The sequence below is a fragment of the Heliangelus exortis genome, chromosome 3, assembly GCF_036169615.1.
Source record: "Heliangelus exortis chromosome 3, bHelExo1.hap1, whole genome shotgun sequence".
Classification (NCBI taxonomy): domain Eukaryota; kingdom Metazoa; phylum Chordata; class Aves; order Apodiformes; family Trochilidae; genus Heliangelus; species Heliangelus exortis.
In genome coordinates, this window is record NC_092424.1 from 61,586,161 (window position 1) to 61,612,549 (window position 26,389).

Here is a 26,389-nt window from a genome sequence, read left to right on the forward strand (position 1 = left end):
GAGATCTTTCATCTCCTTGCTAAACAGCCAGGTTCCCAGTTCTTTGGATCTTCTTTCAAAGAGCACTCAGCCTGCCAGCTGCAATGAATTCAGTGGGTGCTACAGAGAGATGAAAGGGAGATTTTTTTTTCCTTCAGGGACTCAAGTTCATGGGGCTAGGGAGTCAATGCCTAGTATTTGTCCTCCAGAGTAATTTTGTTCTTAGGAGAAAAGCTTGGTCTTTTTTTTTGGGGGGGGGGGTTGGGGTTTTTTTTTGGTCTTTTTTTTTTTTGTTGTTGTTTTGTTTGTTTGTTTGTTGTGTTGGGTTTTGTTGTTGTTGTTGTTGTTTTTTTTTAAATGCAAAATAAGAACTGGGGGATATTTGGAAGTGCATAGCAACACCCTGTAGACGACAGATGTTTAGACTGGGAGTCAGCCAGCCTGGACTTCAGCTCCAGCCTTTTGTCTTGTTTGAATCTCTCTCCCTAGCTCTTCTTGCTCAAGTGCCCAGAGTCATTCAGCGAAAGGGAGTTACATATGGGTGATGTGTTATTGCTGTTTAGTCATGGGTCTGATTTTGAGCCATAATTCCCATCAGCATCAGTGAAGTATTCACTGTGACAGCAGTCACCGAGTGGGGCTCTAAGCTGCTGGGAAGAAAAAGGGACACATTACTGAGATATTCACTGCTCTAGCTTGTATTATAAAATATTTCCTTCAGTGGTACTGTCATATGTGCTCACATGAAGAATGACATTCTCCATCTCAGTCATTCACTGTTTTATATTTTATATTGTTGTTTTTAATAAAAAATGGGACTCTTCTTGTACCTATAATGAGAAATAAATAGAATAAAAGGCTCATGTTGGTGATGATGGTGAAGCTGTTTAGCATTTTAGGAAAGATGGAGGAAAGATATTGAACGAATTGTTATGGCTTCTTTGATGTGATCACAGCAGTTGCTAATATGGATTGTCAAACAAGTGATGAGTTCATGGATGGATATAAATGTGTTTTTTATTGAACAAAGTAACAACCCAGAAAAGGTGGTTTCAAAGGCAACAAGCTCCTTAATTACAGCCTTCAGGGGCACTGTTTGATCACTCTAAATAAGCTGCTTTATTCTGGGTTCTGCTAAAATGTTTTTTTTTGCATTATATTGCATACATCTGTCTGAAGTCTAAAGGATTCAGTCCTTAAGGTTACTTGATTTACATTTTCAATGTCTTACACTTTCTTTGTGGCTTGAATGGGAAAAACAAAATTACTGTTGCTGAAGCAACAAACATGTGCTAAAAGGTCCATTTTAATTTTATTTTTCAATATACTGGGGGGGGGTCCACATGACGCAGCTGTAGTAATATCTTTCAGGATCACATTGTCACACAGAGGGTATTATCACAATGTTTTAAGACTAATTATTATGGCTTTTAAAAGAAAAAATATTTTGTATTGTCCCTTTTGAGCACCATGCTGTTCCTCCCCCTCCCTTTTATCAGCACAAATATCTGCTGCAAATGCTTCAATGACAAGTCACACAGGTAACATTTTTCTTTTCTGAATGTAATCTTCATTGTCCTATTCCAGGCAAACAGCCAAGCAAGGGCTAAAATCAGGGCTAAGGCAATCTAGTTGCAGGCAAATATGTAATTACAATCAATACTACTGTATATGCAATTGCACTCCCCAAAATATATCTGTTGTACAGCTGGTGATGTTTCATTTTTTAAATGTTTTTGTTTTTTACTCCTGGTATCATTAAAAATGCAGCTCCTGCAATCACTGTCTCCCTTTAAATCCCAGCCTCTCACCCTCATAACCTCTTGGTCTCTATCAGATGAAGATGATAAAGGACAAGGTAATTGAAGTCCTATGAGCTGCCCGTAAAAATAGTCATTTAGGTAGCTATCTATCTACATATTGTTATGGTTTAACCCCAGCTGGTAATTAAGCCCCACACAGCTGCTTGCTCGCTTCTTCCCTCTCCACCCCCACCCCCTGCAGTGGGATGGGGAGAGAATTAGATGAGTAAAAGTGAGAAAATTCGTGGGCTGAGATAAAGACAGTTTAATAGGTAAAGCAAAAGCCACACACACAACCAAAGCAAACCAAGGAAATTCACAGAATCACAGAATTAACCTTGGTTGGAAAAGATCTTCAAGATCTTTCAGTCCAACCAGTGACCTAACGATGACAAGACCTTAACTAAACTGTATCCCTAAACACTGTGTCTATACAACTCCTAAAGACCTCCAGTGATGGTGACTCCACCACTGCCCTGGGCAGCCGGTTACAATGTCTAATAACCCTTTCAGGGAAGAACTTGTTCCTAGCATCCAATCTAAACCTCCTCTGGCAGAACTTGAGGCCACTACTTCTTGTCCTATCATCTGTAACTTCATTGAACATGCCAGTCCCCAACTCTTTACAACTTCCTTTAAGGTAGTTGTAGAGAGCAATAAGGTCTCCCCTCAGCCACCCCTTCTCTCCAGCTCCTTGTAAGTCCTGTGCTCCAAATCCTTCATCAGCTCTGTTACCCTTGGACTCCATCACACATAAGTTACTTGGGAAGACAAATGCCATCACTCTGAAAGTCTCACTTTCTTTCTTCTTCCCCCAGCTTCATATGCTGAGCACGATGTCCTACAGTATCGAATATTCCTGTAGTCAACTGGGGTCTGGTATCCCAGCTATGTCCCCTACCAACTTCTTGTGCTCTCCCATGTTGCTGGTGTGGTGATGTGAGCTTTCCTCTCTTCTAAGAGACTTAAAACATCCTTCCTAGCTTCTTAGTATCCTTTCCCTCCTTGACAATTGCAGAAAAAAATTATTATTTTTTTTTAATTCAAGAAGAGGTTCATTTTCCCTGGTATTATTACAAAGCAGTATTCTTGCCAGAGGATTATGTATCACTATAATAGTTTATTTTTTTGGTGGTAGGACCACCAAAGCTCCCCTGACAATTTCTTTAAATTTTAATTAAAACCATTACCTTTTTTCTTAAATTTTAATTTTCATCTCACCTTTTCCTAGAACTGATGCTTTTACGTGAACAATCAATTTGTTTTTCACAACAATCTTATGTTTTGTTCTTTGAAGAAAGACCCTGAGAATTAAGGTGCTGTGACAGCCCTGTGTGTCTATTCTGTGCACACTTTTTTTGTGGCTTGCATCTAGCGTTTATAATCCATCTTTTCTCTGAACACATTATCTTGGCCCTTGATGTTTCAAGCAGAGCCTGCAGCTCCATGTAATGCTTTTTGTAGAATCCAGCTTGAACTCCATATGCTTGTCTGCCTCAGGTACTTTCAGTCTTTTCTGAGTGCAGATTTTGCTTTCTTGTGTGTTTTACCCTTTTCATGTAGTATATCAGATTCTCTACCATCTCTACAGTGCCAGACAGTTGTTTACCCTGTATAGGTTGTTATCTGCATTTCTCATGTTTTGCAAACTTTGATTGCTTTGTCAAAAGCTAATTTCTGTGTCATCCAGTCATCTATTTTGAGGGTTTGGCAGAGCTAGTCTCTTCTCATGCATATCACCAGACTGGACCTTTTAGCCTTGGACCAATCACTAACTATCAGTGTTTTCACTTTTTTGCAAGTGCCGTTTATACTTTTTATATTGTGATGGAGGGCAGGACTTTGTAAACCCTCTATAGTACAATTTATACTTAAGCTATTGTGCCCAAGGCAAAAAAACTTGACACAAGTAGTGAGTCCTCCAGAACCAGCCATAATCAGAAAAGGGGCCATGCTCTGACTCCCCTCTACATTTCTTGGTGGCACCATTCTGCTGCAAATATAGACTCAAGTAGTAGCTAGATATTCATCAATCACATAATTTTTATTTTGTGAGGTTCAACCATGAGCTCTATTCTTGCCCTCAGGACCATTTTCTGGTTTGCCCTCCCGAAGTCACTGTGTTATTTGGAAATCAGCCACAGCCTCCAAGGCCACGAAACTGTGGGACTCGATGGAGCCTGCTCATGGGTGCTTGGTCAGTCCTGGCTGCATCGAGGGCCATGCTTGCAAAGGTTCAGCAGAGGTGAAATCAAATGTTTCTAAAGTTCTTATGTTAGTATAGTCACTTCAGTGTATTAGGTGGTTTCTAGGGGTCTATTTTCAAGTGAGGTAGTCTGGAGAAGCTGGAACTAAACCTGCACCGAAGAAAAAAAGCCTCTAGAAGCCGTGAGCTCTCAATTCTTGTGGGTTTTCACAAATATTTGTTCAAAGCTGAGAATATTAGAATTCCTTGCTCATCTTTCCATGTTTCTATAATGCAGAGCTCATCTCATGGGGTCTTCTGGGATTCTCTCTGTCTAATAATATCATGGTTACTTGTGATCTCTACTTTGTCTGATGTGAAGAGTGAGGTGGTTCAGCACAAAAAGAATAATACCCTCTTCATGGCTGCTTAATCTTTCTCTCCCTCTCACTCTAATATGGAATAAGTATTGCACATGCACTTTTCTGACTGTCATAAAACATCCTAAGGAGCTCAGCTAAAACAATGAGAGCTATGATAATTCCTCCTGTGTTTATTAGAGCAGCAGCCAGCCTACTGATGGGAGCTGTAGCAATATCCAGTGGAGACATCAGAATTAGTCAGTGTTAAATTGCTCAGGGACTAAAGGGAGACCAAACAACTATGAACTGTCTTTACAATGAGAAAACCATATTATTCTTTTTTTGTTACAGGGTAGTAGCTGTCTTGCTCTTCTGCTTAGCACCAGACTGGCTGAAAATATACATAAACAGCATGCTCTTTCACCTGGCTGTGGCTGGTATTTGTGTAGCACTATAATCTAGAATCTCTGTGATAATCACGATCTTGGTGTGTAACAAAAATGCAGTAACAAGCATGGGGATTTCCTGGTGTCCATCTCAGTTGTGAGGGCATTGCAGAAACAGCAGACAGGTTTGCCTGGTTATGTCTTCTCAACAGGACAAACTTAACCAGTTGGTCAGTTGTTGCTCTCATTCATCCTCCTGTCCTGCCACAAACCCCCTGTTCTGTGCTGCCCTGCTGAGGCTTTGGGCTTAAGCTAAAACCAGAGCTGGTTTTGCTCAGTTTGGCCTCCCAGTGACTTCTAGTAAGGCTGAGGAGGTCACCAAGTGCTTGGCACTTGCAAGAGATGATAAATATATCCCAGATTAAGTGGGTAATGCTTATTAGCCCAGGCTGCAGTCATGACTGGAACTGATCTGGTGTGAGCATTAGGAAAATCATTTGGTTAATAGTTGCCTCTCTGACATGATACCCAACAAAAAAACTTTAAAATTTCTTCCCACCCCTACCTTCTTCACAACTGCAAGGACAACTGTGAAACAGCAAATATTACTTTCTGAGGGAAGTGAATTCTGCAGGCAATGGCACTATTTCAGTACGGGCCATCTCAATTATTGATTGCTAGTATATAGCCAAGGGTCAGGTTTTTAAGTACCTCTTATTGCCTGAGACCATTCTGGTTGCCTAGGTTGGTTAACAGGAGAAAAAAAAAAGGGGGGAAAAAAAAAGACTTTAAACTAAATGGCAAGAAAGAGCTATTAAAGGGATTATGGGAAAGAAAACCTGTCTTCTCAAAAGATTTAAAGAAAATGTGTTTCTTCTAGAGTTTTGTAAAAAATGTGATCAGAGAAGGGCAAAATTAACCTTGCAAACACTTAAGGGAAGAAATGGAAATGAGAAAAGTAGTATTATAAGTAGCAGAGAGTGTTGTTCACAGAGGAGCAAATTAATATACTCCCCAACACATCAGGAGTGGAAAAGAGAATACGTATTCTCACTATGAGGCAAATGAAATTCTGAGATGGGATTCCAGAGAGGGTATTTCCACACCACTCTGGGACAGAGACTGGTAAGTTCTTGGAAGAAACTGCATAGCATTAAAGTTAGCATTTCTGATATTCTGTGTAAAGTTAATTCTATCCATAGATGGAAATGAAGGAAGACTTAATCACTGCACTGCATTTATGTGTATTTAAATAATCTCATGCCTCAAAGTTTCTGCTATTCCCCTGCAGGAACCAGGAAGAGTTTTCCTTCTGCATAACCTGGCTTTTTTTTTGGTTTTGGTTTATTATTCTCTCCTTCCCCTACAACCATCTTCCCATCTGCAACTGAAGACCTTGACCACAGTTAGAATAGAGAAGGAAGGGTGTTTTAGCTGGGCAAGCTACAGTTCCAGGTTATGTGGGAACGTCTGAAATGCTTGGCTATATTGCCTTGTCCCTGCTCTCAACATAACATGTCCCTGCTAACAACATAACTTCTGAACATAACAGACAAAAAAGTGGTTTTTTTTCCTGCCAGGTCAGAATCACTAGGCCTGTTGCAGCATGGGGCAGAAATTATCACTATGAGCTTGCCAGTTTTCCAACTTCTTGTACTTGCTTCGGGTTTCTGCAGAAAGATCAAATACTGGTTACACCTTGATGTTTCCTCACCTCTCCCTGAGCATCTTCTAGGGTCTCTGCTTTTTTGTCTTCTGCTATAGTCTGTTTCCTATGGGATATGCTGTGCCCTCTGCCATGCTGAGGAACCTTTCTTGCCTGAGGTCCACTGTGGTTCTCATGACCCAGCTGATCCTCTGCCTCGTTGCTGTTTTGTCTGATAATTTGGGAACACAGGTTCTTTAGACCTTGTTCTCTTTACATGTATCTACAGTGAACACAACAGTGTTCACATAGAGCTGAAGTGACAAGATGGATTATCCTGTGACACTAAGGAAGAAAATTAAAATTAAGTTAGTTATTGCAGGATACGTATTATTTCATATAACTTATTTTAGGTATTTTTTTCTTTCATTCAAAGAGATAAAGACATTTGACAAAGTGAGAAAAAGCTGAATAATGCTTTTCTTTCCTTTTGCATTTCTTTTCAGGCTCCGTCTATGAAATGGCTGGAAATGAATGCTGCCTGTCAACAGGAGAAGTCATTAAAGTTATTGGCTTCAAAATTAATAAGCTCATAGCAAGTATCTGCGAGAATAATGAAGTCAGCCGGTTTTCAGCCAAAGTGGAATTACCACTAAATTTTCCAGGTATAGTATTTCATGAATACATGCTTTTTTTGAGGAATTATAACCCTGTATAATGACCTTTCTTCAATTTATTGATTTGCTGTCTTGATTGATATTTGCTTGAGGTTACAACTCAGCTGTCAAGGATACAATTTTATCAGATGGCACAAGACACAGTCAGCTCATTTTTAAATATAAACTCTTACAGTTCTTTTTCAAGCATGGATAGCAATTATTGATGTTATAACATTTGGTTGTAATGCCTTCTATATCTGAGGTGACTCAGTGTAAGAATTATTACAAAAATATTCTTTTAATTTAGTTATGACTTTGCCAAACTTTGTCTGAGTTCAAACCTTCCTTCCTGTGTGCTCAGAATGTAATTTTTTTACCACCACTATATTTTTATTTTATAAACTTTTACATAAATTGTTTCTAGTACTTTTTATGTTTTTATTTTAATTTAAGGACTCATTTTGGTTCTATTGGGCAAAGCGTATTTCCATGCATGGAAACAAGATTAGAGGAAGATGCATATGTTTTTTATGCTTAAAAATGCTTTAACTGTTCTATAAAGAAACCCATATCTAGGTTATGGAGGATGGACTTGAAATTTGGCATATCTTCTTCTGTTTATGTGACCTTGTCAGGGAGAGCTGACCCAGCACTGTAACCAAGGTACCTAGTTCATCATGAGCCCTATTTATTATTTTTTTAAATTCAGCTCTCATCTCAATTCCTCTTCCTCTAGGGCCCAGCTAGGAAGTTACTGGAGTGCAGAGGGAGAAGTGCTGGACTGTGAGCAGCCATGTGTGGGAAGTGGAGGAGGAGACAAACTAGTTTAGGAAACTGATAGAAAAAGATGGGACCTTAAAGCAGGGCAGAAGAAAGAAGACTTGATAGGCAAAGATCAGAGACTGAAGACAGTGATGGAGGTGGTTGCCACCATCAAAAAAGGACTGCACCCACACAGAAATATAAATCTAGGGCATTTCCTATGCTGAGAGTCTCACAGGCAGCAGAGGTAATGGAAGTCCCTCAGGGAGAAGATATGAGTAGGCTGGAAAAAGCAGGAGGAGACCAGTGTGGTGTGGGAAGGAGCCTGGGTAGGTCTGGTTCTTACCTGTGGGTAGGAAACACTGAGAGCACAGAGGACACAGCAGCCCTGGAGAGCCTGAGATCACATCTCTAACTCACTGTGGCCAGCAGTCTAGCTCCTGCACTGACTGAGACTACAGTTTTGTAGAAAAACAAGTAGAATACAAGCATTTAATTAACACTATATTGTAGTGTAAGCACATGGGAGGTTAACTTGGTGCTGCATGGGGAAACATGAGTGTTTTCTAGTGTTTGAGTGCTTGACTTAGTAGCCACCATTCTAATGTGTTGCTGAGCATGTGGGAATGTCTGCAAATTCATACATATGGTTCAGATTATGCCAGTGCCCAAACTGGCATATGCTTTTTCTGCAGAGAAAGACAAAGACACAGTTCTTGAAGGAAATGAAATGCTAAAGTGCATGGGAATGCAATGCTTCATCACTGTAATTTCATAGGAAAATATCTTCTGATGTGCCTTCATTTTCCATCTCCAAAAAATACAAATTTCTTTCTGAAATAGTCCTGTGTATCATTTTCTTTTCCCCAGCAGATCCTCAATTTACATTCATATTTTTCTTACCCAGTGAATCAGAACCATTTGTATGACCATTTATTAACAGACTTCTTTGGAATGCCATTTTCAAGGACTAGTAGTGCCCAAATGCAGGGATCAAAAACATTTTAATTATCTGTGGCTATCTAGAGATGTTGAAGTGCTGCTGTACTGTGAACTCTCAAGATACTTCATATTTTTCTTGAAATAAGTTTCTTCACTCTTATTAAAATTTCTTCTATCTCTAAAATATTTATACATATAAGAAGTCATATTCTAAGTCTTGATTGGCAGGTGGGTTTGAACATTTAAATCCTAAAATATCCAGCATTACTGAGTGATAAAAGTAATCCCATATTTATTAATGTTGAATCTCCTGATTTTTAGAGCAGAATGACTTGTGATTTCAAAATGCTTGAACCTGGTGAATTTGGATTTGTTTGCATTCAAGTGACCAATTTTACAACTTGGCATTTGGATGCTGTTGCCCTATTAAGCACATTTTCAGATTCAGTCTAATCACTACTTTTTGCATGAATACTTATGAACCCTCCCAACCAGTGTTCTAGAAAACTGGGTTATTTCAGTAGAAAAATAAATTCAGAGTTCATTTAGCTGAAATTTATCATTATTATCCTCTACATGAGGCATATTACTGAACAGTGGCACTGAAGAGGAGTGTAATGACACTTCTTATTAGCCCAACAGGGAGCACTGCTCTCTTGTTTCTCTCTGCATATGTACTCCTACACATTCAAAAGCTTTTTGCTGAGATGTATATTTGTTATTTCTCTAATTTAACTGAAGAATGATTCTTCTTTACAAAGTCAAGATGCCTCAGTATCTGCTTTTTCTTGACCTTTTTCCTTTTCACTTCTTACATACACGTGCTAAGCTCTGCACAAAACATTCTATTACAGCGTTGCTGGCTTCGCCCTGTCTCCAGAACAAAGCACAGAACCAAACTGCAGGTGATGGTTTTTTTCACATTGTTTTTTCACATCAACCTACCTCAATAAAAATATCAGCAGGTCTCTAGGAGTCTGGCACTGTATTTACATTGTACCTACAGTGCTCTCTCACCAGTGCTGATACAAAGAAATCTTTTGCTTTGATGTTATATTCCATTTCCTCTGTCGTGAGCTATCATTTGCATGTGATGAGCTCATGTATGCTTCCACCTTGTGCACGCTGGCATAAATAATCCAAGGTTCTATTTAGGCTACTCTGGGAATAGTGTCTCTGTGAGTGAAGAATTGGGCTCATTGCTTTAAACAGGCCTTACTCTTTGTCTTTCTGAATCTATTTTCCATTGGCAGAATTCTTTTTTCTGCTCTGACAAATCAGATCCTTGATAAAGACTTAATCTGACCTTTGCATTAGAGAAGGCTCTGCAATTGCAAGTTCACTCTCTGTGTTATTTCTAATTTGTTCTTTTTCATGCTTGAGAGGGCTAGGCTGTTCTTCCTATGCTTATATACAAGGTAAAAAAAGAAATCTGATGTTACCCTTGACACCTCAATGGTTACGTGTAACAGTGTTTGAACTAGAGTTTTCACTACCAGCTAGTTAGCCAAGACAGGCAATTTGCACAATACCTGAACTGTGTGTCAGCACAGATGATTTAATTTTGTTCTGCTATATTCCTCCTTCTGCAAAAATATTGCTGGGCTGTCCCTGCTCTCAGGAGGTCTCTGGCAGTTGCTGCTGCTCATTGCTATGTGGTCTGGCAGTCATGTAGCTAAGTGTGACCCTCCTGATGAGCTCTTAACTTCTGCCAGCCACAAGGTAAGAGACTTGTCTGTGTCCACACAGCGTGTAAGAACAAGAGGTTTGGCAATAGAAGGCTCATCTCAGTAGGAGATGATGGAGAAACAGGAGAGATGGGCTTTGGAGCAGGATGGGGATGCTGGAGCAGAGGAGGTAGCAGAGTAGGTGGTGGAGGTGAGGAAAAAGAGGAAAAGCAGACAAGTAAGGTACAGAGAAGCTGGGAATGAAAACCTTTATGTCTTCTGCATTATCTTTGGGGAGGAAAACTGCTAGACTGAAACAGAAGGTTGTTTTGTTATTTTTTTTCCTTGAAGGCTCTTTGCTGCTCTATTAGGTGAAACTAACTAGTGGTTTTCTCAGTTTTCTATGGGAAAAAAAAAAAAGAAAAGAAAAGAAAAAAGAGAATAAAAAGTGTACTCTTTTCCTTCAGGACTCTAATTAAGGCTGAAAAAGAGAAGTCTATAAAGCTACAGGGAGGTACACTTTATCACTCTACAACCAGTTAAAAGAGAGTTATATATACTATTCTGTAAATAGGTGGTAAAAACATGCTTCTAGCAAAACATGCTTTCCCACAGGGCTACATGAGTGATCCTTGGGCTATGTTTTCTCTCCCATGCCAATGAAAATTTTTTTTCAGATTCCCAAACCCTCTCTCTATCAATGTGTGTATCAATACCTGGTTTTTTTCTTTAAAATCAGGCTGATTGGATTTGGGGCATACTAATTATAATTTTATGGAGCTGCAGGCACTTAATCTAGTGAAATGCACATAGGTACAGAGAATTCATGGAAAGTGCCAATGGTTTCTACATTCCTGTAGTTATTATTTATTCATAGTTACTCTTGTGTCTATCTGTAATATTCCCCAAAACTACTGGACATTAGTGCACTTTGGTTGTAGATAAGATTACATTTAGAAAGGAGATCCATAGGAATAATACTGCCAATAAGCAATAAGCAAGCTGGACTTTTTTCCATATTTGCTATTTCCATCTCTTTTTTCCCCCAATAATCCACTAAGCTCACCAAGGAAAGTCTAAGTGAGTTTGATTCAGTCATTTTTTGATTTATGAAAAAGTACAAAAATATTTTTATTTGACCTCAAAATGTCTAAACTTTAGCATCTCAAATGCACCACATGTCTCCTAGTCTCAAGATGTCCCTAGGTTTGCAAGACATTTGTTTTTGTAATTTAATTCATAATGATTTTAATAAGATTCTGATTGGTTTCAGACAACGTTGTTTGGATTTTGTGTTGTTTTGCTATGGTTTGTTTCATTCTTTGTTTTATGGTTGGGTTTTTAGGTGTTTTTTGTTTTGGTTTTGTTTGTTTTTTTTTTAATATATATCAAGCAAGGAGCGGATTTGAGAAGATACCATGATAGATTATGGCACTTAGATAGGAATCTATAATAGCAAAATGACCTTTTATATATATCTATTATTCTGTAGAGAGAGAAACATGGAACTTAAAATACTCATAAACAGGTGGGTATTAGGTGCTGCTTCTTCATGGGTTTCATCAATACAGAACCTAAGAATGCAAAGCCACATGGCTTTTGAGTTGCCTGTGCCAGTATTATCCTACTGAAATCGAGAAAACCAGCAGAATGGAAAAGGAAGATTTTTCTGCTCCCAACCCTGACAACATCAGGCTGCCTGGGCCCAAGGGGAAAATCAGTTGTCTAGTTTAGTATGACATCTGGTTACTATTTTTCCATATGAAACTCACTTTCCAACCCAGGATGCTCATCTCTTTGTTGCTGAAATAGCTGGTTTCCAAACAGCTCTTTAATCCCAGCAAAATTAGTAGAGTCTGAGTCTACTGTCAAACTCAGAAAATAATTTCTTGTACCTGTGTGTTGCCAAATATTTTCATCTGGGAATGTTGGGGGTTTTTAACACAATGTATGCAGACTTTTTAATACAATGCTGGAGATTTTTCTAGGGGCAATGCACGTGCTCCTGTTACACAGATGGGTAAACATAGTTACTGCCTTTGGGATACATCATATGTACTTTGAATACAGTTTTTAATGAAGGCTATTCCTATTTGTTTTCTCCCATCACTGCCAGGAAATTATGTTCATTTTGTGCTTGCAAAGCATGACACTGGAACCCTGAAGGATGCTGTTGCTTCTGCAGTTTCAGTTTGTCATTGGTGCCTTGTCACTGCCTTCTTTACTAAATGCTGATGAACCACCTTGTCTTGGTCTGCACTGACAGCTCCAGTAGTCATTCCAGCTGGGGTAGAAAACTGGCTTCCTTATAGCTATGTTAGAGATGGCTGTAAGAAACATTAAAAATACTAGTGAGAAAGAAAACCATGCTGAAGTTGTGCTTTGTACAGGTGCAGTTACACTTATTTATGGATGTGGCTTCTTTGCAGTCCACAACAAGGCCTGGAGGCTTTCCTGCAGTGCTGCAGTGAGGATGTATATGTGGAGGATGTATTTGCACAAAAGTACTAATTTCACACAGGAAAAGATAACTGTTATACAGACAGTTGTGAAGGCTCACAATTGCAGAAAGTAGTTACACAGGCACAACTAGTGACTTTAGGAAGCTGCTGACATGTGCTCAGAGCTGTGAGTTGCCGCAGATCCTAATGGTCGCATGCTGAGATGCAGGGTTCTGCTGGGGCATCCTGCCCTTTTTCTTATATTCTGCTTCCCACAAGATGGGAATCATAGCCAGTGTGGTCCCAGTTCCCACTCCCAACAACTCTGAGAAGGTGGGTGGCACACTTAAGCCTTTGTAGACATGGCAGAAACATGAGATGTGGAGCTGCCATGAAAGAGTCTGAAGTGGTGCGAAACAGAAGTCCTTGAGTCCCCATCCCCTGCTCCATAACTGCAAACTGTTATACTGTGGGAATATTCCCTTCTCACAAACATACGGTGCCCTTTCTGTGGTCCAGAGGAGACAAAAGTGTGGAGCAATGGTGGCCACAGATTTTCTGCTAGGTGGATTTGTGGGAAGGAAGGAGAAAAGGCACTGGATCTCCCATTGAGCTTGTCTGCTTTGTCACTGTAGCTGTAGCTACCCATTAATCTGTGTGGGTCCCCTGCTTTGCAAACTTGGCCTAGGAATAACTCCTACATTCTGTTATATTTGCATGGAAGAGAGCCTTGGTCAATGCCTGTCTCAGGAAGCTGCAATATAATTCCAGGAGGCAGCATTCATGCTGCCATGCCTGAGGAAGAAGGCAGCTGAATCATACAGTTCAGTTAAACCCTACTGTTGAGTCTTCTAAACCATCCACTGCACCCTCCTCTAAGAAAATGCTCACTTAAAAGTAGAAATGTACATATTTTTCTTGCAATGTGGACTCTTAATGAGACAGCTCCAAGGGGCATAATTAACATGAAATAATAATGTCCCTAGGGGATAGGAGTGCTCAGATGCAGTGTCTGCCTTCCAGAACTTCAGCACTTTAATTGCCTTCTGATGGCCACAGTGCTACAACATCCAGACTTTGAATTACTTCATCTGGTGATCTAGGCTATCAGATATGCTAAAATCAATTTCCTTTGCTCATTCGTATCTTCTGGCATGAGTTCTTTGCAGTGCATTTGTGTACATTTGTGGTGTATCTTTAAATATACTCACTCTAGGAATCCCCAGTCTGTATGTAGAAGAATACATAGTTCAATGTTTAGCCAGAAACCACCCTGCATTTCACAGATGACATTAGTGTTGCACCTCCTCATACCATGTCTGTACATTTTCATGAGGGTTGATCTTCTCTGAAGACAAAAGAATTTAAGACAGTTTTTCTTTTTTCTGTAGCAAAGAAAAAAAAAATCCACACTTTCTTGTATTTTTACCCTCAATGTAAAAATGCTGAATGCCAGAATTACCTTGAATTGTTGAATGCTGAATTACTTGCAGAAAACAAAGGTCTAATTCCAGCCTTCTATGATCTCTGTCATGTATCTGACATTATCTTTACAGGGTCACATTTCTAGTAACTGATTTATTGGCTATTAATTTTTATGTGGTTTTGCAGCCCATTTTTATTGCATTTGCAATTTAAAATTTGGCATGGCATTCTTTATATATTTCTTTTTAAATGATGCAAATTTTCTGTTCTTAGGTCTTTATAAGGTTGTGGCAGATAAAACTCCATATGTCAGCATTGAAGAAATTGCAACAAAAGTCTCTATTGGGCCAAAAAGATTTGTCCATCCATGTTTCTACAGCCCTGAAGATATAAAACTGGCAAACTTCACTATCAAACATGGAGAGCAAATCACCTTCAACTCAGTGGAAGAGGTCAACGGAACGATGGTTGTGAACTGTGGGGTAGTCAGAAATAATCGGTCTCATTCCTTTACTTTGCCCCTTTCACATGAAGGAAAATTCTATGAATGTGAGGATGATCAGATATACACCCTAAAAGAGATTGCAGAATGGAAAATCCCTAAATGCAGAAGCCGGACTGTCAAACTTTCCAATACTTTTCACTCATGGGACTCCTCTAATCTGCTGCCTGAGAATTTTGATGGGTGCTTGATTCTCACACCTGTCTATGAAGTGCAGGCAGTAATGAAATGTAAGTAGGAATCCAAGTCAATGTGCTGTTTGTCTTGGTACTGAAAGGTACCCTTAAATACACAAAGCTTGCTTAAAACAGGAAGAAAGGATTCAGTTTGGTGAAGAATTACTGACCAGTATTTGCCACTGATGCTAGTTTCAAAATGAAGATATAAATAACGTTGCACTTTTTATTCCTTTGTCAGCTGTTTACTCATATTGCTACCTTGCATTTCTTTATGTTGTCATTTTATTTCTCACTACAATTAAATAATTGTTAAATCAAAAAAATATATTGCACAGTGAAAAATTGCAGCTTAGGAATTCTGTTCAGTTCTGAGATTCTCTTTCTTTGTGTCTCAGACTTTGCCCATGGAGAAGCCACTTGATCCTTTATGGCTATGGCTAGGAAGTAAAAAACCAACACTAGAGATATCTTCTGTAACACTTAACTACCATTTATTTTTCCAGAATTACAATGTTGCAGAAAGCAAATCTGTATTATTTTACTCTACTGAAGAAACAAATATTACCAGAATATAAACAGAAAAGACTCACAGACAATTTTTGAAACCTCTAGTTTTGAGGAAACAGGAAGATACTAGAAAAACAATATTTCAAAATCTGTAATATGTGTTATGGGGTTCTATTTAAAAACAAACAAACAAAAAAATTTTGTCCAAGTCCCATTATCACTGTCCCAGTTGTTCCACCAAAATGTTGAAACTGCTGGGTTCTGTTCTTACCAGTTTCCGTATCTACACTTTACTTTAAGCCTGGTAGTGAAATTAGTCATGGTAATAAAATTAGGTGTGCAAATATATGAGCACACAGTGAATTTCTCATGAGTTTTGGTGGTTTCAACAGCTGAGCTGCAGTGATGGACCATGTGTGTGTGCATGGTGTACCCTGTCTGAACTGAGATACTACCTAAGCAAAAAACCCAAACCAAAATAACACAACAGCTTAAGCTAAAATATTTGACCTTGCTTGAGGACAGCCCAGGCAATAGATGGCTGCAATTCTACTTGTTGTAGCATCCATCCTGTTAAAGTTTGCAGGGTAGCAGCTTAGCTTTTGGGAAGATTTTGGAAGCAAACCAGTGAGGTCCATAGAACTGAAATCCTAACAGAACTATGTCATTCATGATGATAGTAAGCAGAAATCTTTTCATAGTTGAGCTTTCTCTGATGAATTATGTAAGTAAATGGATAAAAGAGGAAGAAACAAAAGTGGGCAAAGACTGTTAGCACAATGTGCTGCAGTTGTTAAATGCTTGCCATGAAACATTCAGCTGTGCTTGCAAGGTGATTTAATGTGAGAGTTGGAAAGTATATCTTCACAAGATAAAATATTTAGTTTTCTACAACTCTAATGAGATTCAGGAATCTATCACTTCTTGTGAAGCTGGGTTCACTTAGGTGTATTCCTTTACCCACTTAGATATATGTACAGAATCAATAAAATATTAATGTTTCTAAAAAGCCTTCTGAAGATTCAGAAATGTTCAGTATTCCCTCATCTTCCAGTCAGATATTCCACTGAGAGCTGTATCTGTTGATTTTATTTCATACCCATTTATATTTCACAGTGTGCTCAACATTTAAGAGGCATTAAATATGTCCTAAATAAGTATTTAATACAAACTTGAAAAGTAAGCTTCACTCTACATTATTAAGTACTTTTTTGTGGGCCATGAGAAATTGATTTTCACCATTTTTAGACTATATAGACACAAGATGAAGCATGAGAAATACTATCCACAATTCAGTAAAAAATATTCCTGATAAGAATGATAGATTACATTTACACATGCTGTTGGCAGGAATGCTCTATACTTCTCATTCTTAATAACAAAGAAGTTACTTGTGTGAAACTCTCCCAAATGCTCATAGAAAACTTTCATTTTCACTTTTCATTTCTCCTTCATTGACTTTCCCTTGTGGTGCTGAGGATGTTTGTCACCTGAATGTGGAGATGTCAATGTGACAAAAGCAGAGTTGGAATAAACAGATCCTGAATTGCTGTCATAAAAATCTTTCATATAAAATGTAACTGATACTGATTTTAAAGTATAAAACATTGTTATTTCCTGCTGCATGAAAGTGTGAATCCATGGGATACTCTTATGTGTAGGTCCATGCAGAATAAGTCTTAATGAAGAGAGTCATTAAATAATATTTGCCTCTTAAATAGTACTGTCGTAGTCAGTGAACTGCAGTGTCACTGATCTGGAATCAAGACTCACCCGCATAGCCAGCTTTGTGCTTGGAAATTTTGCATCCAAAATTTTGCAGGTTCGGTTGTGGTAAAAGAGTTGTTCCTTTGCAGACTGTTAAAGGCAATGGCTCAGTTCTGATAGTCAATAAAACCAGATGCTGAAGAAAAAGACAAAAGAGTTCCAGAGAGAACCATTAGAGTAAGAATTTCTTCACTCATTAACAATAAGCTTAGAATTTGTTATCAAGATTTTTTTTTTATTTTTAGAGTCATATTATTTTGCAATATTAATTTTTTTCATTATTCTTATAAACATAAAAATATTTTATTTCTCCCAGACTAGGCATAGCAACATGTGTTAATGGGTTCAAATGCTCTTCATTTATTAAAATATTGTCCACCCATTTCTTTGGAAAAAACATGATTTACTATGAAATAAAAGAATATAAATATATCTTGCACTGAAGAAAAAGAGTTTGATAGAATAATTAGCTGATTAAACTTGGAGATGCCATGAGAAAGATAGTGAACTATATTTTTTTTCCTCTCCCTTTTCTTAAAATTGTGTTCAGTTGCACTTGCACATCTTATTCTCATCTTGTCTTGTTTCTCTCTTCCTTTCTGAGGTCTCCTGCAAGTCTATCAGCCGTATATCTCAAGTTAAATCCGTCAGACTTTGACTGACCCTGGTAATTGTGTGTGTTAACATATGGAAGTGCACACCTCAGGGAAGGAATTTTTAATACCTGGTCAACAGGACACGTATGTTTTACTCCAATGTCAGTTTGAAAGCAAAAATCAATGTATTTCTTTTTCTTTTCAGTTCGAAAGGAAATAGTTCATATCCTCTCAGACCTAGATGTTGAGGTCAAGGATATAACAGAATATTATGATATCAGCACTTTCCTTCAGCCACTGTCTTTGGAAGATGTATTTGAGAGAACAAGCAAGGAGTTTCCTGTGGCTGCTGAGATAGTGGAAGGGCCTTCAGGAAGCCACAAAACTTCTAGCCTCATGTGTACAGGAAAAGAGATCATAATCTACAAAAAGTACCAGGCAACAAGAGTCCTAGCCTCTGAGATCAGAAGTGATTCCCCCAAAAGACATTTTTTAATCCCTATGAGCTACAAAGGGAAGTTCAAGAGAAGGCCTCGGATGTTTCCAACTGCCTATGACTTAGAGGTAGCAAGAAGTGGAAAGGAACAGCTTCATGTTGTTGCAACTAAAGCCTTTGATTCCCCTCATATAGAGCTTTTTTCTGTTTCTGTTGGAGATCAATTTCTAATTCAGCAATGCCAAACTAGAGAAGTTTTCTATGAGGGAAGAAAGACACTCATAGACGTTTTAGCTTGTGAAAAAATACTGAGTGATACATATAAGAAAGTACTCCTCCCGATGTACTTGGAAGGTGGCTTTGTGGAAGTGATTCATGACAAGAAACAATACCAGCTCTCTGAGATCTGCAAAGAATTTTGTTTGCCTTTTAATGTCAAAGTGTCCGTGAGGGACCTTTCTGTTGAGGAAGACATCTTGGCTGCTGTGCCCGGTCTGCAGTTTGAAGAAGAAATCACAGACTCTTATTTGCTGGTCAGTAGAGCCAACAGTCCAATGGACCTCTGGGAGATTCCTGTATATCGTGTAAGCATGTCAGTCCATTTGCTCAGTAAAGATGTCCAGGCAGCAGTACCACCCGTGACTAAAGCAACAGTGGAAGAGATCAGTGAAGAGCAATACTATATGGTGCGAAGATATGAGAACCAAACCCTTCATCCACCACCCAGGCCTCCCAAAATGCCAACAACACTTGCACCAAAACCTAAGTTTGCAGTACCCAAGCAAGATGTTGCTGATGTGCTACAGGCTCCCAAGGTAAAGTATCATACCCTTTGAATCTCTTACAACCATAGGTCATATTCTGGCCACTTACAGTCTCAATTTCACTGGTGTATCCTTATGGCATGTACACAGATGGTGCTCAATACCTCATAATAGGCAAATTAGCCATTACAGACAACAATGGCTAAAATTTCCAGTGTGTGTTAATTGATCCATGTAAAACAACGGAACCATGCTGACTCACAGCAGAAAGCTTGGCTGCATAATTTTGCATGCATAATCCTTTACTGCACAAATGCTAAAGTTAAGGGAGAGATTTGAAGTGGCTGTATTTAAATCTTTATTAAGAGGAAGTGTATGTTCTCATGATGTAAAGACAATTTTGCTCAGCTGGAAGCTGCAGAATTAAATTCATAGAAAGTCAAGTTGTATAGATATATTTGACCACTTGTACTCACCCAAGTGGCAAAGTAGATTTGGAATAGAAAGGGCAGCTGTTTTAGAATAGCACTTGATGTTAAGAAAGAAATGCCCCTTCTAGGACAACTTTCTTCATGGTTAACATAGCACAATGCATTTGTTCACTAATTTTTGCATTGGGTCTGTCTGTGATGGAGTTAGGTTTCTTTCCAGCAACTTGTAAGACACTGTGTTTTGGATTTGTGATTAAAACAGCACTGAAAACACACTGGTGTGTTGGCTGTTGCACAGCAGTGTTCCTACCCAACACATCAAGCCCACTCTCTTTTGCATGCAGCCCCATGTCTCAGGAAGTAGGCTAGGGGTAGGAAAGAGGTTGAGAGGAAACACAGATGGGACAACTGACCCCAGCTTATCAAAATGATATTCCATGACACAAAATGCCGTGCTCAGCAATAAAAACCGTGCAAATTACCTACATGTAGGCAGCAACTGCCCAGACGGTGCCCCCCCCGCCTGTGCCCAGCTGGGGCTGGCCCAGGCGCGCATGCCCGGGTTCGGTAGGTGTGGTTTCCGGGCAGGATTCCAGAGCCGGACGGATCAAAGTTAGCTCCTGATACCGTCCGAGCCAGCACTAGCTCGACTGACTCCCACGGCGAGACTCATCCCACGCAACACCTACAGGAGAAGGAGGAAAAACACTGGAAATACTTTCAGGTCTCTGTATGTGATTGGGCTGCACTTTAAATGAAAGGCTACTCATGGAAATATTTTTTAGGGGCTCAGGGAAAGTTATTTTTATTTAGTTTTATTTATTTAGTGTTGCTGTCAAATAATGTCCAATAATAGCCACCACAGAAGGGGAGGTTTTTAAGTGGCTCTCCTTGCCTGCTGGAGGTGTTCCTCCACACACTGCCAATTCCAGGACCACAATCAGGTCCACAGATACATGAAGGTCCTGGGAGATGGTTACAACAGACCAAAGGAAAAATGAATGACATGTCCTCAGTTAAGGGACATTTTCTTCTAGTTTGTACAATGAACCCTGTAGCAGCTTAAATAAGCCATCCCATTTAGCCATGGAGGACACAAGAAACTGATCCTTGAAGCTGCCAGCTTCATACTGGCTTAGGGTCCAGAATTGGAGAAAAATTACCTAAAGTCGTGTTTCTGGTAGACCCATCCCCTAGTCAGGAGGACTTAGACCTCCTACAGTTACTGATAGCTGTGTGTGGAGAGCAACAGGCAGATGCTGATGTTAGACCAGACTCTTGCAGGTAAACATGGGAGAGGGGAAAGCTGAGGCTCCTTTGCACATTCCTGAATGAGAGTGACATTAGACTGCGGCTGTCCAGACAATGGAACACATTTAAGCAACTATTCTGGAGGACATTTTTTTGTCACATGATTGTTATAAATAAATAATAAACCTTGGTCAGAATGTTTAGAGTTATAGAGATTCATAAGTTTCATTCCCTGGAAAGGTGAAACGAGTAGAGATCCCTTATTCATAAGCTTAAACATCCTGAGCTGTAACATAATAGGTTTAACATCAGACAGAATACATTATCTCTTCTATCCTGAGCACTGTGAATCCCCTGAGAGGACGTGGATAGGAGGTGATACGCTCTGCCTTGGCCTCTCTAGGCCAGTAGTGGCACAGGGGAGACTGCATTTTCTTCAACATGCATCAGGGATGTCTGAAGGTTCAGGAAGTTGGAGATTTTGCCAAACTGATAAATGTCTCCTTTTGCATATTTTGTGACTATGCATAAGCTTATTTGCATAAATAACAAACAAACATCCTAATGAACAGAACTTAAGCCTGAAATGATGACAGCCTGGAAGAAGCTTTAGTTCTGCATGAATTGATGTGCCCCTCTTGCAGGCAACTCCCTGCCTGATGCTTAGGGAGCTCTGGATGATTGCTGGAGGGTGGTGAATGACTTCCCTGCCCACCAGTTTGGAAGCTTTGCTTGGTGCTCCAGGATTAAATGCTGCTGCTCCATGAGTCCCACAGATGTCTAAGACCCAGCTGTTTCATGCCAATACCTGAGGATGCTCTGCAAGGGTGGGTCACCTCTAGCTTGTGTTTTAATAGCCTCTTAGCTCACAGCAAGGCTGCAAGGCCACAGAGGCTCCGTCTGTCTCTGCCTGCTGTGCCTTGACCTTGGTAAGGAAACATTAGGGCCAGGATACAGTGTATATTTTATTGTACTTTTGGTCATTTCAGTGGCTGAATTAGATGAGATTAGCAGCCAATATGGATTGGAGCCTTAGAAGTGTGCAAGAACTGCCTTTGCTTGCGTGCAAGGTGCAGTGCTTCAGAGATATGGATGTTCACACAGCTCAGCAAAGTCCAGAGGCAACAGATGAATTCTCAAATATAATATAGCTGCATTAACCAAATACTCTGCCCAGTCTCCTCACAGGGCTAATTAAGTTGGCTTGGCTCCTGCTGACACAGCTTTCACTGCCAGAGCCTGGAGATTTCTCTTCTCCCCTGCACAATGCAGTGCAGGCTTTTTCTTTCCCTCTCATCCGATCATTTTGTTTGGGTAAGAAACATCCAGACCACATATGCTTGCAATGTTGTATTATTTGCTAACTAAATTAACAAATATAAACCCCAAGAAAAAACCCCAATGAAATAAAACAGTATATGTTGACTGGTGAAATTAATATTGTATTTCACATATCAGATATCTCTCTAATATCAACAATAAATAGCAGGTGTCTGTTTAATAACCAATATCACATCTACCACAAGCACTTCCATCTGAGTACAGTGGTGACAAAATAATGACAGTACCATTTGTCTTGTAGTAAAATATGGGGCACAAGCGATCATTCAGAAGAAATCCACATTTTCCTTATTGGTATCGCTGAAATAAAGTCTTTGCAGGATTCTAACTGCCATGTTGAATTAAGCCATTCAGTTTCTGATTTGTGAGCTAATCACGAATGAATGACCTAATAAAACCCTGGAAGTTAATGCTACTGATTTGAGAATGGAGTGCCCCTGTCTCTTTGCCAAGTCATTCCTGGAGAGAAGGTCCTGTGGGAGAAACCAGTCAGGACCTCACCTTCTTAAAATTAAAAGTCATTTAGAAAGAACAAGCCATATGTTCCTGTTCTTTATATAGTTAGAACCAGAGTAAGGTTTCAGGAGGGACCCTGGAGAAAAGAGGCTTCAAAATGATTTTGTAAAATTTTCTTAGGCTTTTTACCTGCTCCCTACTGTTTCCTACCTTCAAAGGGATTCAAGTCACAGAAGTTTTCCAGCTTTCTTTATGCCCATTAGTTTAAGCAGTTAATACCCTACAGATTTAAGAAGGTGTTAATGTGTCTCCCTCAATCACTTTGTTTTAAATTGAAACAATCAAAGAGAAGCCTACACTAAATATTGCTAAGTACATGTTAATTCTGAGGGAATCTAATGAAGGCTTGGAAGGTCACAGATTAGTCCTGGTACTCCTCATACCCTGAGGGCACTGAGTGAACTGCTTAGGGTATTAAAAAGGCAGTATTTGGCTCCTGCTAAACAGTAAGAGAGATTAACACCATCCAATGCTATTTTCAGTGGTCTGCTTAGGCATGTATCTAGCCTGATCAGCAGTAGGATCAGTAAAATACTCACCAGCTTCAAGTTAGGATTGATGCTAAATAACTTTATGAATGTGGAACTAGAAAACTAAGTCACAGGCAGTAATCTGCTCGTCTCTGGCAAGAAAACTGAGACAATTCCAGCCAGTGAAACTGGAGTTTAATAAAATATTAAGTATCAGGGCATGAGAGTTAATCATCATTCTCTGCTAACATCCATTATCCTTCAAAAAGTCATTACAGTGTTATGATATCAGGAAATTTCTTGCTTTCTTGCTTTTTATTTCAAAATTAAAATGAAAGAAAAATTATCACCTCCATCTGGCTTTGGAGTTCTACAAACTGAACTATCGAAATCTGCCATTAACATATTTATCACATCTGTCTTCACAGCAAAATGAAGACTTATCTGGAATTAAGTTGATAAGACATAAGCTGCATTTTTCAGCAAATGAGTTTTCCTGCAGCGCCTCCTTTCCTTCCTTCTAACTATTTCTTTTCTGCTTCCAGAGATTTTTTCATGGGCCTTTAAAGAATAGATTAAACACAAATATTTCTGCTGCATAGCAAGAAATGAACCTTCCTAAATAAATGCATATTAGAAAATGCATATAGGACTTCCAGGAAGAAATATGTTAGAACAGACTTCAGGAATCTTTTGACATTGGAAATGAGGGAGGAAAGTGTGGTACATTAGCAGATGCAAATATGTGCAAATGCAAATGTAAGAAAAAGGTTTTCTCTCTGACAGCTGCAGCATTGTGGCTGCTGAGGCTGCAGCCATGCTTCCTCTTCCTCTATATTTTCTCCATCCCCACTGAAGAGGATGTTTCCCTCTCCCTGGAGTCTCACCTTCTACCCTCTCTCTCCCCCTCCTTCCCCATATCCCCATGTACTGTTTTTTCCAATAGCTTTTAAAGTCCCTAGCAAACATCATGGGAAGGCTAGAAGTGCAACCTTTATGGACTAATGACCACCTCATGCTGTCATTTGAGGCCAAGTTCTTGAAGTCTCTCAAAAAACCAAGGCTGCACTGCCACTGCAGCCTTGCCAGGTGACTCAGGCCCTAAATCCCTCCATCTCCTTGTGCTGCAACCTCTTCCTCCCCTGAGAATGTTCTCCACGTTGTGTCACAGGGTCCTTTTGCTCCTAACACCCATGTGTGCCTGATTCCTCCCAGACTCAGGTCCCTTTGCACTGCACTTCCCATATGTCCTTCAGCCCACCCCAAAGTAACCCTACTTCACCAGTCTTCTCTACTGCTTTCAATCAGGCTGCTCTTTTCCTCTTCCTTGTTTCTTGCCAACACATCTGGCCTCTTTGCTCTTCTCTCATGCAGCGGGCTGAAGCCAAGGGCATAGGAATTATCAGGCAAGAACCACAGGGTCATCCAAGTTACACATGGGACTTCATCTCCTTCCTCATCAGCACCTGCTACAAACCTCAGCAGAGCACAGGTCTTCAGCTGGGTTTTTAGAAGCAAAACTGGAGTATGGAGTAGGCTGTAGCTGCTGACAAGGCTCAAGCCATTTATTTTTCTCATAGTCTGGATAACCTGATCTGAAGGAATTTGTATTGGTACTCTGTTGCAGAGATCTTTATAGCCATGTCCATACCTGGGGGCTCACAACCATTTTCTGGGAAACCTATATGCATCCTGATACCATAGTGGGCTGAAACCTGCTTGTGCTCCATCCTACCTCATGCCCTGGCTTTTTCTGCAAAAGAAACCAATGAATGCTGGCTGGAGAGGCACTCTAATCTGGATGATGGGAGTCCAGGACTCTGTATGAGCCAACAGGGAGGAGTTAGAGGAGCAGAAAACCCTAAAGCTCCAGCTGATAAATGATTGGAATTTTCCTGATATTCTGAGTATGGAGAGCTGGCATTAAATCCTCTTTCTCTTTTAAACAATACTAAAAGCTTAATTTTTCCACAGAGAAACATCAAGTGAGGAAGACAGCAATGTGCCTGCCAGAAGGATAATTGCCTGAAAAACTAGTAAGGCAATCTGGGGTGTAAATCTCCTTGCAGAAAGGCACTGCTGCTACCGGAAATACTGATATAGCACATGAAATTAAGGAAGGTATAGATGAATATTTGGATATGCTGACTGATGAAAACGCCAACTGGTTAAAAGAAAATTGCTTAACTTAGGGCTAAAAATGAATTACTTGGAGAACAAAGATAAAAGAAATATCAAAAAAAAAAAAAAAAAAAAGATGCCTGGAAGAAATAAAAAATTGCACCACATGAAAATATGGAGCCCTTGATAAGAAAATGGAATACCCTGCACTAAGTGTGTGAGCTGAAAGCCATTGATGTTGGCAAGAGGAGAACTGACTGGCACAGTTTTTTCTCTTGCAGAAAGTACATAAGATAGCAAAACACATAACAGAATCATATAATTACTTATAATTATGAAGCAGGAAGAAAAAATTTAAAACATATACCCCAAAACACAGAAAGCACTTTAGCAGATCTCAAATGTGGGTTTTTTTCAGCTGGAGTTCCAACCAGCCTGATTTCCCGTGACCCAGTTCTCTGGGCAGTATTCTATCATTTACACTTCTCACGGTGAAAAGATTGGAAAAATTAAGTTCATGGTCAGCTGGTCATTGAAGTGCTACCTATTATGGCCTGCATTGCAGTCTGTTCAGCAGACCCCAAAGAGGTTTTCATTTGAAATTGGCCAGAGATAATCTACACCACAGTGAATTTCCATCAGGAAACACAGTCCCTGCACTCCTGCATTGCATGACCAGCAGCAACCTACCTGGAGCTCCCAAGGCTCCCACAGATCCATCTGCAGGTCCAGGAGGCTGCCAGGCTCCCTGACTTCATCCCTGATTAGATACCTTCAGGGACTTTTCTGGGTTCTGAAAGCCAGCTGGCATGAGATGGATGATGTCTCTGCTAGTAATCATTTCTGTCTTCTTATTTGTGGGGTTGCTTGTAAACTGTGTATTAGTAATGGGCTTTGGGGTGTTCTAAACCCCAGCCCATGCCTGGGAACTGTTTGGGAAAATGCTACTTGGCACAAGCTGAAACTGAACCCAAGAAGTGTTTTAGGTGCTGTTTAATCAATTAATGTTGATGTATGATGTAGCCTCTGCTAAAAAGGAAAAAAAAAAAAAGAATGCTTACCAGAGTCAGCTAAGTGTTGTATGCAGTCAAAGTAAAAGAAAGCACCGACAATGTCCATTTGCATTATGAATTCCTTCATGAAATTCAGCCTTTTTCATTACTGTCAGAGCTGGGCATCCTGGAAATGAAAGCATCCCAGAAGGTTGGGATTATGTTTTGAAATGCATTGCTCCATGAAATGAAATGAGAGAC

At 39.7% G+C, this 26,389-nt stretch overlaps 1 protein-coding gene across 5 annotated transcripts in view; it reads left to right on the top strand.

Moving 5' to 3' along the window:
• The window catches only part of THEMIS (thymocyte selection associated), a 109,121-nt gene that overhangs the window by 9,372 nt on the left and 73,360 nt on the right, over positions 1-26,389 (top strand). For 4 of the 5 annotated variants that reach the window (XM_071740982.1, XM_071740978.1, XM_071740979.1 and 1 more), the window contains exons 2-4: positions 6,866-7,024; positions 14,529-14,987; positions 18,012-19,057. In XM_071740982.1, coding sequence (XP_071597083.1) covers positions 6,866-7,024; positions 14,529-14,987; positions 18,012-19,057 — 1,664 coding nt within the window. The remainder of the gene's footprint in view (positions 1-6,865; positions 7,025-14,528; positions 14,988-18,011; positions 19,058-26,389) is intronic. The other variant, XM_071740983.1, reaches the window with a different exon arrangement.